The 13,546-nt window shown below is 38.1% G+C and overlaps 1 protein-coding gene across 1 annotated transcript in view; it reads left to right on the top strand.

Moving 5' to 3' along the window:
• The window catches only part of LOC124167748 (UDP-glycosyltransferase UGT5-like), a 59,731-nt gene that overhangs the window by 42,312 nt on the left and 3,873 nt on the right, over positions 1 to 13,546 (top strand). The window contains exons 2-5 of the mRNA XM_046545761.1: positions 1,875 to 2,216; positions 3,982 to 4,504; positions 6,831 to 7,053; positions 10,910 to 11,129. Of these exons, the coding sequence (XP_046401717.1) occupies positions 1,897 to 2,216; positions 3,982 to 4,504; positions 6,831 to 7,053; positions 10,910 to 11,129 (1,286 nt within the window). The 5' untranslated portion in view covers positions 1,875 to 1,896. The remainder of the gene's footprint in view (positions 1 to 1,874; positions 2,217 to 3,981; positions 4,505 to 6,830; positions 7,054 to 10,909; positions 11,130 to 13,546) is intronic.

Genomic DNA, 13,546 nt, shown 5'->3' on the forward strand with positions numbered 1-13,546 from the left:
CTCCCACGCGAATTGGGAAGATCTGGGTACGAATCACGGCCTAGGATCTGACTGTAGAATTTACGCACATTATGTTCACTTGCGGATTCCGTAAAGGCATGCCCAAGGTTAGTCCGCAATTTTTCCTTGAGTTTTAATTTGTAATTGAGTAATATTTTCATGTTTACACTAAAAGAGCCCTGTTTTTTTGATTCCGCAGCAGAAGGCATAACTACGGTGATGCTAAATTTAATTTTCATCCAGTAAAATACAATATCCCTTTTAATATGCACTGTTTTCAGTATTTTGAATTAAATAAATAAGTTAAAACCATTGAAATTCAATGTTTCGTGAATCATTTAACGGTTAGAAAAACCTAGTTATCCCCGAAACTGGTGAGTCTACTGCCACAAAAATATCTGTCTGCAAAAGTGGAACGAATTTAGGCAAAAATATTTGAATCAGAAGACAAATAATGATCAATCTAGGATTTTCAAAATTTATTAAACTGCAAGCTGTCATAGCACAGTAGCAAATACGGAAAAAACTCGAGGGGGGTGCAAAAGATAAATTGAGGTACCTTTAATTTGATCGTAATAAAAAATAGTCAAATCACATGCAAAGTTTATGAATGTTTTAATTAAAGTGGTTATACACGTATAAAGAAAGGCAATTCAGGCAGTTCCGCAAGGGGGGCGATCCCCCTTTGCCCCCATATGTATCCCCCACTGTCATAGCAGTGCTTTGCCTATGGAAGAAGGGCTGCACTGTGGCTCACGAGGTCATTCCCAGTGCGATGCGGACCGTAAGGGTTGTTTTACCATCTTGTATAGCTGATAAAAGAACTCCACTTTTTTTATCGAAATCAAAATCAAATCGCAATCAGTACACATCTATCACTAAAAAAGCAAAGGTTTGACTACAGTATATCTCTGATGGAGGAAAAAAAACCATTTGAAGAAAGAATCTATTTCATTGCAAAGACAATGACTAGCAAGTTTATCTATAGTTTCACAATATAGATTAGTTTTTTGTTTCATAGTAGGGTAAAAGTAAGGTAGCCAAAGATAGTTTGCTTTCACACAGAGAAAATTTCAAGAAGATGAGGTAGATGTGACATGTAAGGTAACAGTGGCATATCTATGGGGAGATGAGGGGGATAGACCCCCCCCCCCCAAAGACTCTGAGAAATGTAAAAAATAGTTTAAACTATCGTCTAGTTTCGACATGTAATAACCGCATCTGCTTCAAGTTAGATTTTCAGTGACAAAATGATGTATTTCCAGGTATTTCATTTTTCAATTATTTTCCTGACATCTTGTTTCCAGGGGGGGTCGCCCTCCCAGGCTCCCCTTTCCCCCCCGAAAGCTTGTCTAGTTACGCCACTGTAAGGTAACAATGGCTGGCAGTTCACTATTGATATCGCTCAGACTGTCAGCCAGTATAGGAATCGCAGAGAGAAATAAGAAATCTAGGCACAGGCATAGGAAATTCTAGATGACCATGTAAAAGGGACAACATATGCAATATTTAGAGATGTTTGAGTTTATGTAAAAATGCCTGACTTTGGCATCTTTAAAAAATTTCAGCAGTCTCATAAAAAATGTAAAACTAGACTAAAAAACACATTCTTTTTCCAAAAACAGTATAAAATGGAGTAAAAAATAAGCTTCTCACCTCAAGATAGTTTTTTTTTCCAATCCGATGTCCCTGCTGAGGCAGAGAAATGGTGATAGTAATGGTGAAGCTCATAATTTCTAGGGATGAAAATAATTTGTTTACTAAATAAATATTTCATACAAGCCTCATTAAAATGGGTTCCTTAAACAAGCATTATATGCAGTATAATCGAAAAGAAGCGTCATTCTCAACTCGGGCTTTCTCTTTCTTTTCAGATTCGATTACATGATTTAAGAGATGGCACCAAGTACAATGAAGTTACTCTTTGGAGCAGCGGTGCTTATTTTTGGAGCCAGTCTCTTGACCACTGCAGAAGCTTCTAAGATCCTTTTTGCCATGCCATTTGCCGCAACGAGCCACAGCAATGTGATCACAGCGCTGGCCAAGGAACTCACCCGACGAGGACACTCAGTGACCGTTATCACTCCGGTTCCCATCAAAGATGTTCCCATGAACTACACCCAGATTGATGTCTCTGAGATCATGAAGGGTAAATTCCAGAGTCCTAAAGTAACTGATCAGCATGGAGTAATTGAGACATGCTTCCTCATCTCTCGGTAAGAATGAAATGCCTTGGATATCATTGAGATGATATTTAAAGCTTGGTATGTATCCAAGAGATCTTTCCATTCCCACCATGTTAAGAAAATGATCTCCTCACATTAGATAGAATAAAATTTAGGGCATTGAAATAAAACAAGATTAAATAATCCAATACAGCATTTTTAACTAATGATGAATCTCTGTTTGATTAAGGGGTAAATAATCATTACTGCTCATGAAGAGGTGGATTCATCACAAACATTTTTTAAAGATCCAACTGGACGTATGCATTTCATTTTATAGTGGCAGAATTTACAGTCTGATATACTTGACTTGTATGCTTACATCACCATAGGATTTGGGACTTTAAATTACAGAATATTCCACAATTAGTCTCCCATCATAATTTAATTCTCCTGTAATCTTTTCTCCATTCATTGTTATGTGCTCCAACTGCATTCATATAAATATGTCTGGTTAAGCATAGCATAACTTAAAGTATTTAATATCTCAAAACCCTCATGTAACTGGGACTATCATGACATTGTGGAGAGTTTAACCCTTTCCTGCCGGCGCCTACAATAGGAAAATGTTTACGTGCTACAAGTAGCATGAGAATACTTCAAACCTCTCAGTATGGAGCTCTTTTTTGGGGGTGAGTTTCCTAGGTATTTTCGTCCCTAAGATTTGAGACCCAGCTAAACGGGGTGCCCATCTCTTATCCTGGCCACCAGACTAAACCCTCTGACCCTAACATAGCAAAAATCCACGGTCAACTTATTGCGTTACGAGTGTTTTTTTCAACCAAACATTGTATTTGATTATCAATAATTTACTCTTCTTAAAGAATTGCTAACATTTTTTAAGCATTGTGGAATTTTAAATGGGTTTCTAGTCTTAATAACAACATAGTTAGTAAATACAAGGTATTAAGGCTATAAGTCTGGAAGTCTGTTATTTTTAACGCTAAAATTTTGTTTAAAAATTGCTTACGCACAGAACAAAACGAAGAATTCATTTCATAGTATAAAAAAATTGTAGTATGCACATCATATAACGTTGAAAGAACTATTGACAATATAACCACCTCGCAACGGATTCCTGCGGTGAAGATGATCATAAATGAGTGGGAGGGTCGCGCGTAATTGCCGAGGAGTGGCCCTAGGGACTCGTTAAGCTGGGTCTCAGGCCAGGCCTGAATGCATCTTGACAATTGCTACCTCAGCGGTCACTTTCCTTCCCTCGCATCGGCCAGAGCCGATGTCCGGTCATTTACATTGAAAAATCTGTAACAGCTATACCCGATGACAGGTCTTCTAAGAATGAAAATGCCCGTCGGCTCCACCCAACATCCGGCTGAAAGGGTTATGAGTAAAAGAAACTGATTCATTAATTAAGGAATGGACTGATTTTAAGAAATTTACCTTAAAACCAATGTTTGTTTTTAGATTTTCGCACTGATTAGAACTAATATGAAACATTTTTGGGCTTACTGCTGGATGGAATGAATTTTCAATGCACAAAATTACATTCCTCCTGATGGCATCTCCAGCAGGAGGAATGAAACACTGAGCATGATAAGTTCATTCCAAGCAGCCATACACCCAAAAAAGATTTGCGTTACTACTATAAAATTAATTAATTAGTTAATTCACAATAAACTCTGATAACTAAAGAACCTTTAGAAAATAAGATTCTTGACAAAGATTACAATTTTAGTTCTGTTGTGTTTGCATGTTATGAGCTTTTAATAAATACAATTTTCTTTCATTTCAACAGCATCTCAAATGATGTTTGCAACAGTACACTTCGGGAACCTGCCGTCCAGGAGTTGATCAATGGGGCAAAGTCTGGCAAAGGCTTTGACCTGGTGGTCGTGAGCATGTTCTACTGTGAATGTGCATATTCCTTTGCTCACATTTTTGATACCCCTCTTGTCCTCATGTCCCCAGCTGGGTCCTTCCCTGTGACAGACAGTCTGGTCGGCAACCCTGCCATAACTTCATTCGTTCCCGACCTCTTTTCCTCGTTTTCTGATAACATGAACTTAATGGAAAGAACTCTCAACACCCTCCTGCACATGGCCACCTTGACATTCCACTACACGCTCATTTACCCTAAGCACAACACCATTCTGTCAGAGGTATTCGGCAGCTCGTTCCCCAACGTTCATGAACTTGAGAAGAGGGTGTCCCTGGTCCTGCTCAACTCACACCACAGCATCCTGTTCCCAAGGCCAATGGTGCCCAACCTGGTGGAAGTTGGGGGAATACACGTCAAGCCACCCAAAGCACTGCCACAGGTGAGCAATTATTTTTTTTTTTCCTCTTCTATTCTTGACCTTGTTTAATACATTTTATTATATTTCTTGGAGTTTAGGTCAATGTAAAACAAGTTATAGCCAACGTTTCGATTTATTTAAAATCATCCTCAGGGCTATGAAAGTGAAAACATGAACAATATAAAATACAAAGATGACAACGATGTACAATATTTTTACATAAAAATGCTACGATCACGATTTTTATACAGTAATATAATTTAAAGTGTACACATATATATACACATATATGTATAAGAACAGAATAGAATACATAAAAAATGTTGACATACCTCTTAACTTTGTACATATTTATTGATGTTGTGTTACTAAGGTATTGCCACACCTAGTTACCATTAATTTTGATTGGAGATTATTTGTACGGTTGATCCAAGATCAAGCGTTGATCGGCATAGGTGAAATCGGCCCTAAGTAAAAATAAATTTTACTGAGGTTATCAATGTATAACTATATGTATTCTGTTATTTAAGAGTGCTTCCCAGACTCATTGAGAGCTTTCTTTGCCAGTTTGCGATCTTTTTTGCGGTGATAGAATGGTTGTACTCGTATTATTAATGCTATATGTAAGGCCTGGTTTTGAAAATCACACATCCGTGGCTATAACTTGTTTTACATTGACCTAAACTCCAAGAAATATTATAAAATGTGAGCAATTATGGTAATGCACCGACTCCTTTGACCCCTTCCACTTCAATTTATTTTCCAAATATCCTGCTCCTATCCTCTATTTATTTATTTTTGTGTTTCTTTTTAACCCTCAGACACTCAAGGTGCTCATACAACACACTCCCGGTTATCCTAATGGGCTAATGATGGGGAGAGACGGCACGAATAATCGTAAATCAAGGATAACCCAAACTTTCTCTTAAATGTCTTGTAATGTTCATAACTTACATAAAACAAACAATGTATTATCATTTATGCAGTTATTCTGTTATTTAAGAGTGCTTCCCAGACTCATTGAGAGCTTTCTTCGCCAGTTTGCAACCTTTTTTGCGGTGATAACACGGTTGTACTCTTATTATTAACGCTCCATGCAAGGCCTGGTTTTGAAAATCACACATCCGTGGCTGTGTGATCATGGATACAGAAAAAAAAGGTTTGCAAGAATGCTTCAAAACCACTGCTCGACATCGAAAACTACACTGTCAGGCACCACGCCATGTTGTCGCATCTCGCACAAGTTACGGGTTGCAACTGCTGCGGGACGTGTTATCTGTGATCACGGAGCACGGTCGTGCACTGCAAGGCTTAGAAAACAGGAACATGGTGCTCTCGTGAATAGAGCTAGCGCACGATCGCTTCCTTTTTACATGGGAGATTCTTACGGAAATAATAAGCCCGCAGTATCTTCGCATTAATGCAGTAATTCCGATGATTTTGCGTCCGATATTTTTTTCTTTTTAAAGATCCCGTAAAAAATTGAGTGAGAGTGAAAATCATGCACGGATAATCCGCAACAATGGATAACCTGCAGGCCGGATAATCGAGAGTCTGCTGTACATCAATAACACGGCTATCTGTAATCGTTTAGAATCATTTTATTCCTTCCAATGCAAAATATTTCATGAAATGGGAGTTCTTTATGTATGTGATGGATGTTTAAACATTGTTCAACTTTCAGAATATTTATATTCTTCCCCTAAACAATACTAAAATTATGAAAATCTGAACACGAGCTACACTTAAGTCATTGAATGAATTGGCACTACTTCACTTAGCCGTTCGTTAAGCCTTTTTGAATTTCATGCCCCAGTAGGTGTAAGGATTTACTTGGGGTGTGAGCCAAAAAGTAATGATTACTTTCAGAAAACAGTATTTAGATAGCAATTAAGAGTTAAATATTTCAGATTTTTACTTTGAGAGAAACAAAATTCACTAACTCTTGATTTACCTTGTGGTATTCCATTATAAGTTTTCCTGGATATCACACGATTAAATACTTATACCACTTATTTTTAACAGGGCGCGACGCGGGTTTAAATGAATTATAATATTATTATTTGTTTTATTATTATTTATTGTTTTGCGCCTGAAGATGATGATAATTCATTGAAACCCGGGTCGTGCTCTGTTAAAAATAAGCGGTATAAGTAATTGTGTGATATCCAGGAAAACTTGAGAGAAACCCCAACATTTACAGAAAACTTAATTGTTGAGAGCCATTAGACTGGCAGCTCTGAGATACATATTAAAATTCAAAAAATTTACAAGTTTGGCAACCTGTTTTGTTTCATCATGAATCCTAATGAATCAACTGTTTTCCTGTTTTACATTTCACCCACAGGACATTAAGAAAATGCTGGATGAAGCTAAGAATGGCGTCATCTACTTCAGTTTGGGGTCTAACTTGAAGAGTGCAGACCTTCCAGAATCGATGAGAGAGGCATTAATGGGTGCCTTCCGTGAATTGAAACAGACTGTTCTTTGGAAATGGGAAGTGGACAGCCTACCCGGACAGCCTGCAAATGTCAAGATTTCAAAATGGTGGCCTCAAGCTGACATATTAGGTCAGTGTAATATCATTTCCTTCAATTCATAGATTCAACTGCATAGCCAGTATAGTAAATCATCTCAACCTTGATAAATAGTCCCATATCATAGTGACTTCTGGGTATAAGATTGTAGCCTATCCTCAGGAGATAGATGTGGTGAAGCATCTGGTCACTTCTTGATTTGCAAATGACAATACCAATCAGTGGTGTAACTAGGAATATGGTTTGGGGGGTTGCGGGGACTTTGGGGGGGAAGAGGGGGTCAGTGGGGGGTACCCCCCCAGGAAACAGGGAGTTCAGGAAAATTTTTGGAAAATAACACGCCTGAAAATGCATTTTAAATCATTTTGGTTCTTGAATTTAACTTTTAGCAGATGCTGTTATTATGCATCAAATCCAGACAAGATTTTAAAATATCTTTTTGATTTTGCTGAGGCTTTGGAGGGGGTTACATCATCCTCCCATAGTTATGCCACTTATACCAATGTATGCAATTTGAAGTAAACTTGAGGAAAGGTCTGAAAACAATCAAAAGTAAGGGTGTGATGCACCTGTTCCATTTTTTGCCCAAGAAACTACTTAAAAATATCAAAAGCAAGTCACTGGTTTACTTGTTTTGAAGAATCTCTGCAGGTAGCAATTCTGCTCCCTGTGCCCAGCCTACTTATCCCCTCCACTGACAATGGCTATGCCTGTCATCTCTGAGGCCAGCAAGTCCCAGCTTAGTCGTCTTCTCCAGGTCATGCTCGGTAGCTGAGCTTGGCTAAGCTAAGGTAGGATGGGGAAGCTAATTTTGACAACATGGTGCCACGAAGGCAATTCAACACTTGCAACCAAGTGGTGAGTCGACACCTGATGTTAAGCCATAGAATGCCATCAGCTCCGCACGGCAAAGAGGGACAGGAATAAGGAGACTTTTAGTTCCGTAAAGTACTGCACTGCAGTGCATCATCCCATGCTCTCTTCCCATGTGCTAAGGCATTGTATGGTATAACTTTCGAGTGACCTTAGGATCAACGGTGAAAAGCGCCAGTCTCCATATCTACTCCTATCAGGTGTACCATTTGGTATGGTGTCCAATTCAATCTTTCAAGGGAGAGGAGAGGCCCATTTTTGGATTTCTATTGGCATGATATCTGCTAAGCAGTAAAAATTCTAATAACTTAGTTTGATATAGCCATGATTATGATTGTATGCAAATTATATCATGCTCTTCAACAAGGTTCAACCTGAAAAAGAATTGTGGTTTATTGCAGTAGCTGGTATCCACAGACCTAGCATTAATTCCTCTACTAAGAATGTCAATTCCACTGTATCAAACATTTTTTGTAGCACTCTTTGTAACATCCTACTATTAAGCTCATTTGCCATTTGTTTGCTCTTACAAATACATACTTTGGATGGCTTGAGAGAGCTTTAAATAATCAAAATCAATTACATCATACTTCTACAGGGAAAAAAATCTGTCAATCTTCCTCTCCTAAATAACAACAAAGGCATCTTTCAGCACTCATTCTTCATTTATAATTCCTGTAAATAATCAAGATGGTGACTGCACTTAGCATTATTCCTCCATTGAAAAATTAATTTTAAACATTGTGGGAGGCAAAGTCAGGAATCCCACTGTATTTGACTGCACTTAGCATTATTCCTCCATTGAAAAATTAATTTTAAACATTGTGGGAGGCAAAGTCAGGAATCCCACTGTATTTATAGTGTAATTTAATCTTGTCCTTCTGTTTCCTCATCACTGAATGGATGTCCCCTCTGAGAGTTCATGCAAATATTATTACTTCTGCTTCCATCTATATCAACTGTTACATTTAAAAGTACCCAAAGTGAAGGGGCATACTTTTTTCCTGAGGGCAGTAACGTGGTCAAGGTACGCCTAGGGACAAAAAAGAGTATTAAGCAGCAAAGCCCAAGATATCAATGCAAAAATGTGAGTAAACAGGATCCCCATTCCTGATGTATCTGGATAATTACAATATTAAAGTGCTGATGAGTGCAATAAGACAGATAGATGGGCCTATATCCACTGCAGTGGTCTTGCACGTTCTTTTATTTTAAAGTGTACTTGCAAGGTCCAAGGAAAATGAAAGATCCTGTAAATGCCCAGGACTTTCAAGACTAACTGCGGCCTTTGGAACTGGGGTCCCGAGAACTGACATCATGATTTTTAAAAGTAGTTTTATCCACGTATATTAAATTTCATTAAGAAAAGAGGACCCTAGAAGCAAGCCACCCACCACGTATGCGATGACTACTGTCTGTAAAAAAAAAAGCAAGATATCCGAGTTTGAAAAGTTGTAATGTCTAAACGAAGCAACTAATTTCAATGCAACAAAAAGCATAAGAGAGATCATTCAATTCTATTTTAGATCATGTGCATAATCAAATCCTCTGTCCCACAGTATTTATTGTACTTCAATTGTTCCCAAAAATAAGTCCATTTTCTTGCGCCTAAATTTACATTTCACAGCTTTGAGCATTTGGTATTCCTGTAGTTTCTGTTTCCATGACTTGCAGTTATAATATAAGGAAGATATGTCTATTTCTAACTGTTTGCAGCAAACAAATGGTTCATAGCACAAACATTACAGAAGCTGTTGTTAACAAAGCAAACCTCTGCTAGCTTTGAAACCAATAGCACGATTGAAAATTTACTGGTACTGTTGTGTGCTGTAGAATTTAAGAAATACTGGTATTAGAAAATATAGCTTAAATTCAAGTAGCATGGCCAATATCATATGTTATTTATATGCATGTTTTGCTACGAGGACTAGCCACTCAGCTGTGGGAGACATCGAGGAGGAAAGGCCCTTGTCTTTACCACCAACTTGGCAGCAACTAACAGTTCATTATTCATATGTTGCCAATGGGTCTGAGCATGAGAATGCACATAATGGCATCTAAGCATGGCTCCAAGGAACTTTCTAAATTCTGCTTTATTTAGCCTCTCTGTCTAGGTGAAGAAATCTCAATATCCAGCACACAAAATATCAGTCAGTATTAGATATATCGGTAGTGTATACACTACCGATATTCTAATTAAATATGTACTCAAAGAACCTGTGTTAACTACATCATAAAGAACACAACAGTACCAATCGATTTTCAATTGAGTCATTGGTTTTGAAGTTAGCAGAGGTTTACATTGTTTACAACAATTTCTTAAATTTTTGTGGTGTAGAAAAATTAGGAAAAGAAAAATGATTCTCATGCACAACATGAGAAAAAAATGCAAAGGATTAATTTCAAATTAATATAATGAATGTAATTGCAGTTTAAAATATCAATTTACTCATTGTGCAGAATTTTTGTTTCTATAATAATAATATTTATTAAGTTGCTCACTAAGAGCACTTAACTTATTGAGCACTTAAGCTTCAAGGCTTGCTTTGCACCAGAAGTTTTTTTTCCAAAAGTCTAATTAACTAAAGCTATAAACAGTGATTAATTTTTTCTTGGTTGAAGCTCTTGTGTGTCATTGTAGCTGTTGGATTTGTCTTTCGGGAGTACCTGAACTGTTGGGCAAAAACCATATGAATACGGGATGGGGGGGGGTACACCCAAAAGACATCTCCAACAGTGCTTAATTTCTAAAATAGTAGGTACTGGAATCCACACCATTTTCAAGGATAAACTCCACCCCCTCTCTAAAACTTCCCAGTTTTTTTAACAATTGCAATGAAAGTTACAATGAGGACTCCTGTATTACCAAATATAAAAAAGAAATGATGACATTTTTTACACCACCCTATTTTCTCAGAGAGTAGCCAGAATGCTGGTCCGGCACGATTTGGCTGAAATTTAGCGCTGACTATAATAAAACGGTAACTCATAAAGCTCATTTACGATTTTCTTCCAGCCCACCCCAATGTGAAAATGTTCATTACCCATGGAGGCCTGCTGAGCTTCCAGGAGGCAGTGGACAGAGGTGTACCTCTAATTGGAATACCTTTCTATGGTGATCAGGACATGAACATGAAGCGTGTCTCCCAACTGGGGGTTGGTCTCAAGATGGACTTCCAAACCATTACCAAAGAAGTGGTGCTCGAGAACATAAATACAATTCTGAAAGACCAAAGGCAAGTAAAGTTTTTTTTTCCCACTCGATTGCAAATGTGGAAATCAATAGGAAATACTGATAGTAAAAATATTTGCCATATTACTGATAAGCAAAATTCCCTCCTGTAAATGGTCTACGCTGAACTAATTCTTGGTTGCTCCCATCGTTGCTTTTCTGACCTTTTTGCTGCAGTGCAAAAGTAGTGGCAATTTTACCTCAATGATCTTTGCCTTATTGGATTTGAATTTTAAATCAATTAGTAACAGTGGTGTAACTATGGGAGGGATGAAGGGGTAGATCCCTTTCCCAAAGCACCAGAGAAATAAAAATTCATTTAAAAATATTGCCTAGTTTTGAAATATAATAACTGCACCTGCTTAAATTTAAATTTTAAGTCCCAAAATGATGTAAAATGTAAATTCTAGCATGTCATTTTTCAAAAATTTTCCCACCCTAGGCCATCTCATCTCCCCCCCCACCCCAAAGCATATTCCTAATTACACCACTGATTAGTAAAACACATTAATGCAAACAATATGATTGAAACTCAATTCAAAATAATTATTAATTGATAACCGATTGCAAAGAAAACAATGTTACTGCTGTTTATTTTCAAGAGCACATTTTTTCTCTTGAAAACGCTTCCGGTAGGAGCACCTAGTGAAATGTCGAGAAGAAAATGTTACCAACGCAGCATTTCACGAAAGGAACTAACAAGATAATTTTATTGGTACCTGAGATGGCACATTATCTCACACACACAGCATGAGTGTTTACAAAACATTGCTAATTTGCTTATAATTCTCAGCATTATTCATACCTTTATGTTGCTAATGGCTTCCGGGTGCAGCTGCGCGTTGCGCTTTGTCGTGCAAGCTTTCGCGTCCGTTACCAACCTCAATGATAAAATTTCTCTTGGGCTAAAATGAAAATAAAAATAAATGGGATGAAATTTCTTCCCATACGTTGCGGGAACGTCTGAGAGAATTTCTTGCGTGCTGAGGAAAGCAGGCATCGTGATGCGGCACAGAGCATTAAAGAAGATGATCGACTTTTTTCCTTCTGCTAAGGACCAACTCCATCCCTTCGACGTGAAAGGCATTTATAGAATCCTGTGCTCATGCGGGAAATCTTAGGTTGGGCAGACAGGGCGCTCCGTGACTTCCCATATTAAAGAACACAATCAGGCGATATTACATCGTGACACGGAGAAGTGGGCTGTATTGGAGCATGCTTACTTGGAAGATGGGCATCAAATTTTAATCGATAAGACGCAGGTGTTAACCCAAGAGAAATTTTATCATCGATGACTAATGCAGGAGGCTATTGAGATTGAGAAATGCCCCCAGAATTTCAACAGAGTGACGGCGTTAAACTCAGCCAGACCTGCTAAACAATCTTCCGAAAGAGAAAACGGCAAATATGTTACCAACTAGGTTATTCACTAGATACGAAGAAGAGGCCGCTCGCCGCTCATGGACAGGGCTGAGAGTTCTGCTGACGTTAGCGCCGCCTCTTCCCCCACTACTCTGCTGGATGGAGGAGGTTGGACGAGTATATTAATTGACAACCAATTCCGTATTTTCATTCATCGCCTGATGATACATCCTGCAACGGTCGCGAAAGCTTGCACGACAAAGCGCAACATGCAGCTGCACCCAGAAGCCGTTAGAAACGATGCCTCTCACTGCGTAAACCTAAATTCAAAGATACCTTTATATTACCACGATATTCAAAAGATAGGTTTTCAAATAAAATATCTGTCGTAGAACACAGGAATTATAGATGGTGTGACTGAGAATCTAATCCTAATAACAGCAACATGATGCCAACGACTCCACTTCCAAAGAAATCAGCTGTATCTCAACTGCAGCTCCTCTCGTAATGCATGTGTATTTGAAGTAATATAGCAAAAAATGTCAACTAATAGTTAAGCCTCATAAAAAAACAAGAATTCACGGCCTCATATTAGGTGGGTTGGGTAAAGCCTCAGCAATTTTTTCCTCATTGCTGCACACACTATCTGACAAAGATTACTAAGCTGGACAAATTAAGGGATGGATACGTGTATAAGTAACTTAACAACAACTTGCTTTAGAAAGAATTAAAACAGGTGTACCTCAGAGACCATGAACCACTACCCTAATGTTACTCCAATGTTTCCCTCTTCCAATTACTAGCGAGTCAGTTGCTATGTGAGGACAACAGTTTTGCTGACACTACTGCCAGCATCTTCAGGTCGAAGATGCCAGTGCATGATCTTGGCCCTCGTTACATACGGGCTCAATAGGGAAGTAAACTAATTTTTTTTTATTGCTGAATTTGAAAGTTTCGCCTAAAAAAGAAACATTAGTATAGTCACTTTTATTTTCTGCATCTGGGGTATGCACTTTAAAACGTTTTGAAAGTCGGAAAATTTCATGTTGCGCTGAAACA

This window comes from Ischnura elegans, chromosome 11, assembly GCF_921293095.1.
Source record: "Ischnura elegans chromosome 11, ioIscEleg1.1, whole genome shotgun sequence".
Lineage (NCBI taxonomy): Eukaryota > Metazoa > Arthropoda > Insecta > Odonata > Coenagrionidae > Ischnura > Ischnura elegans.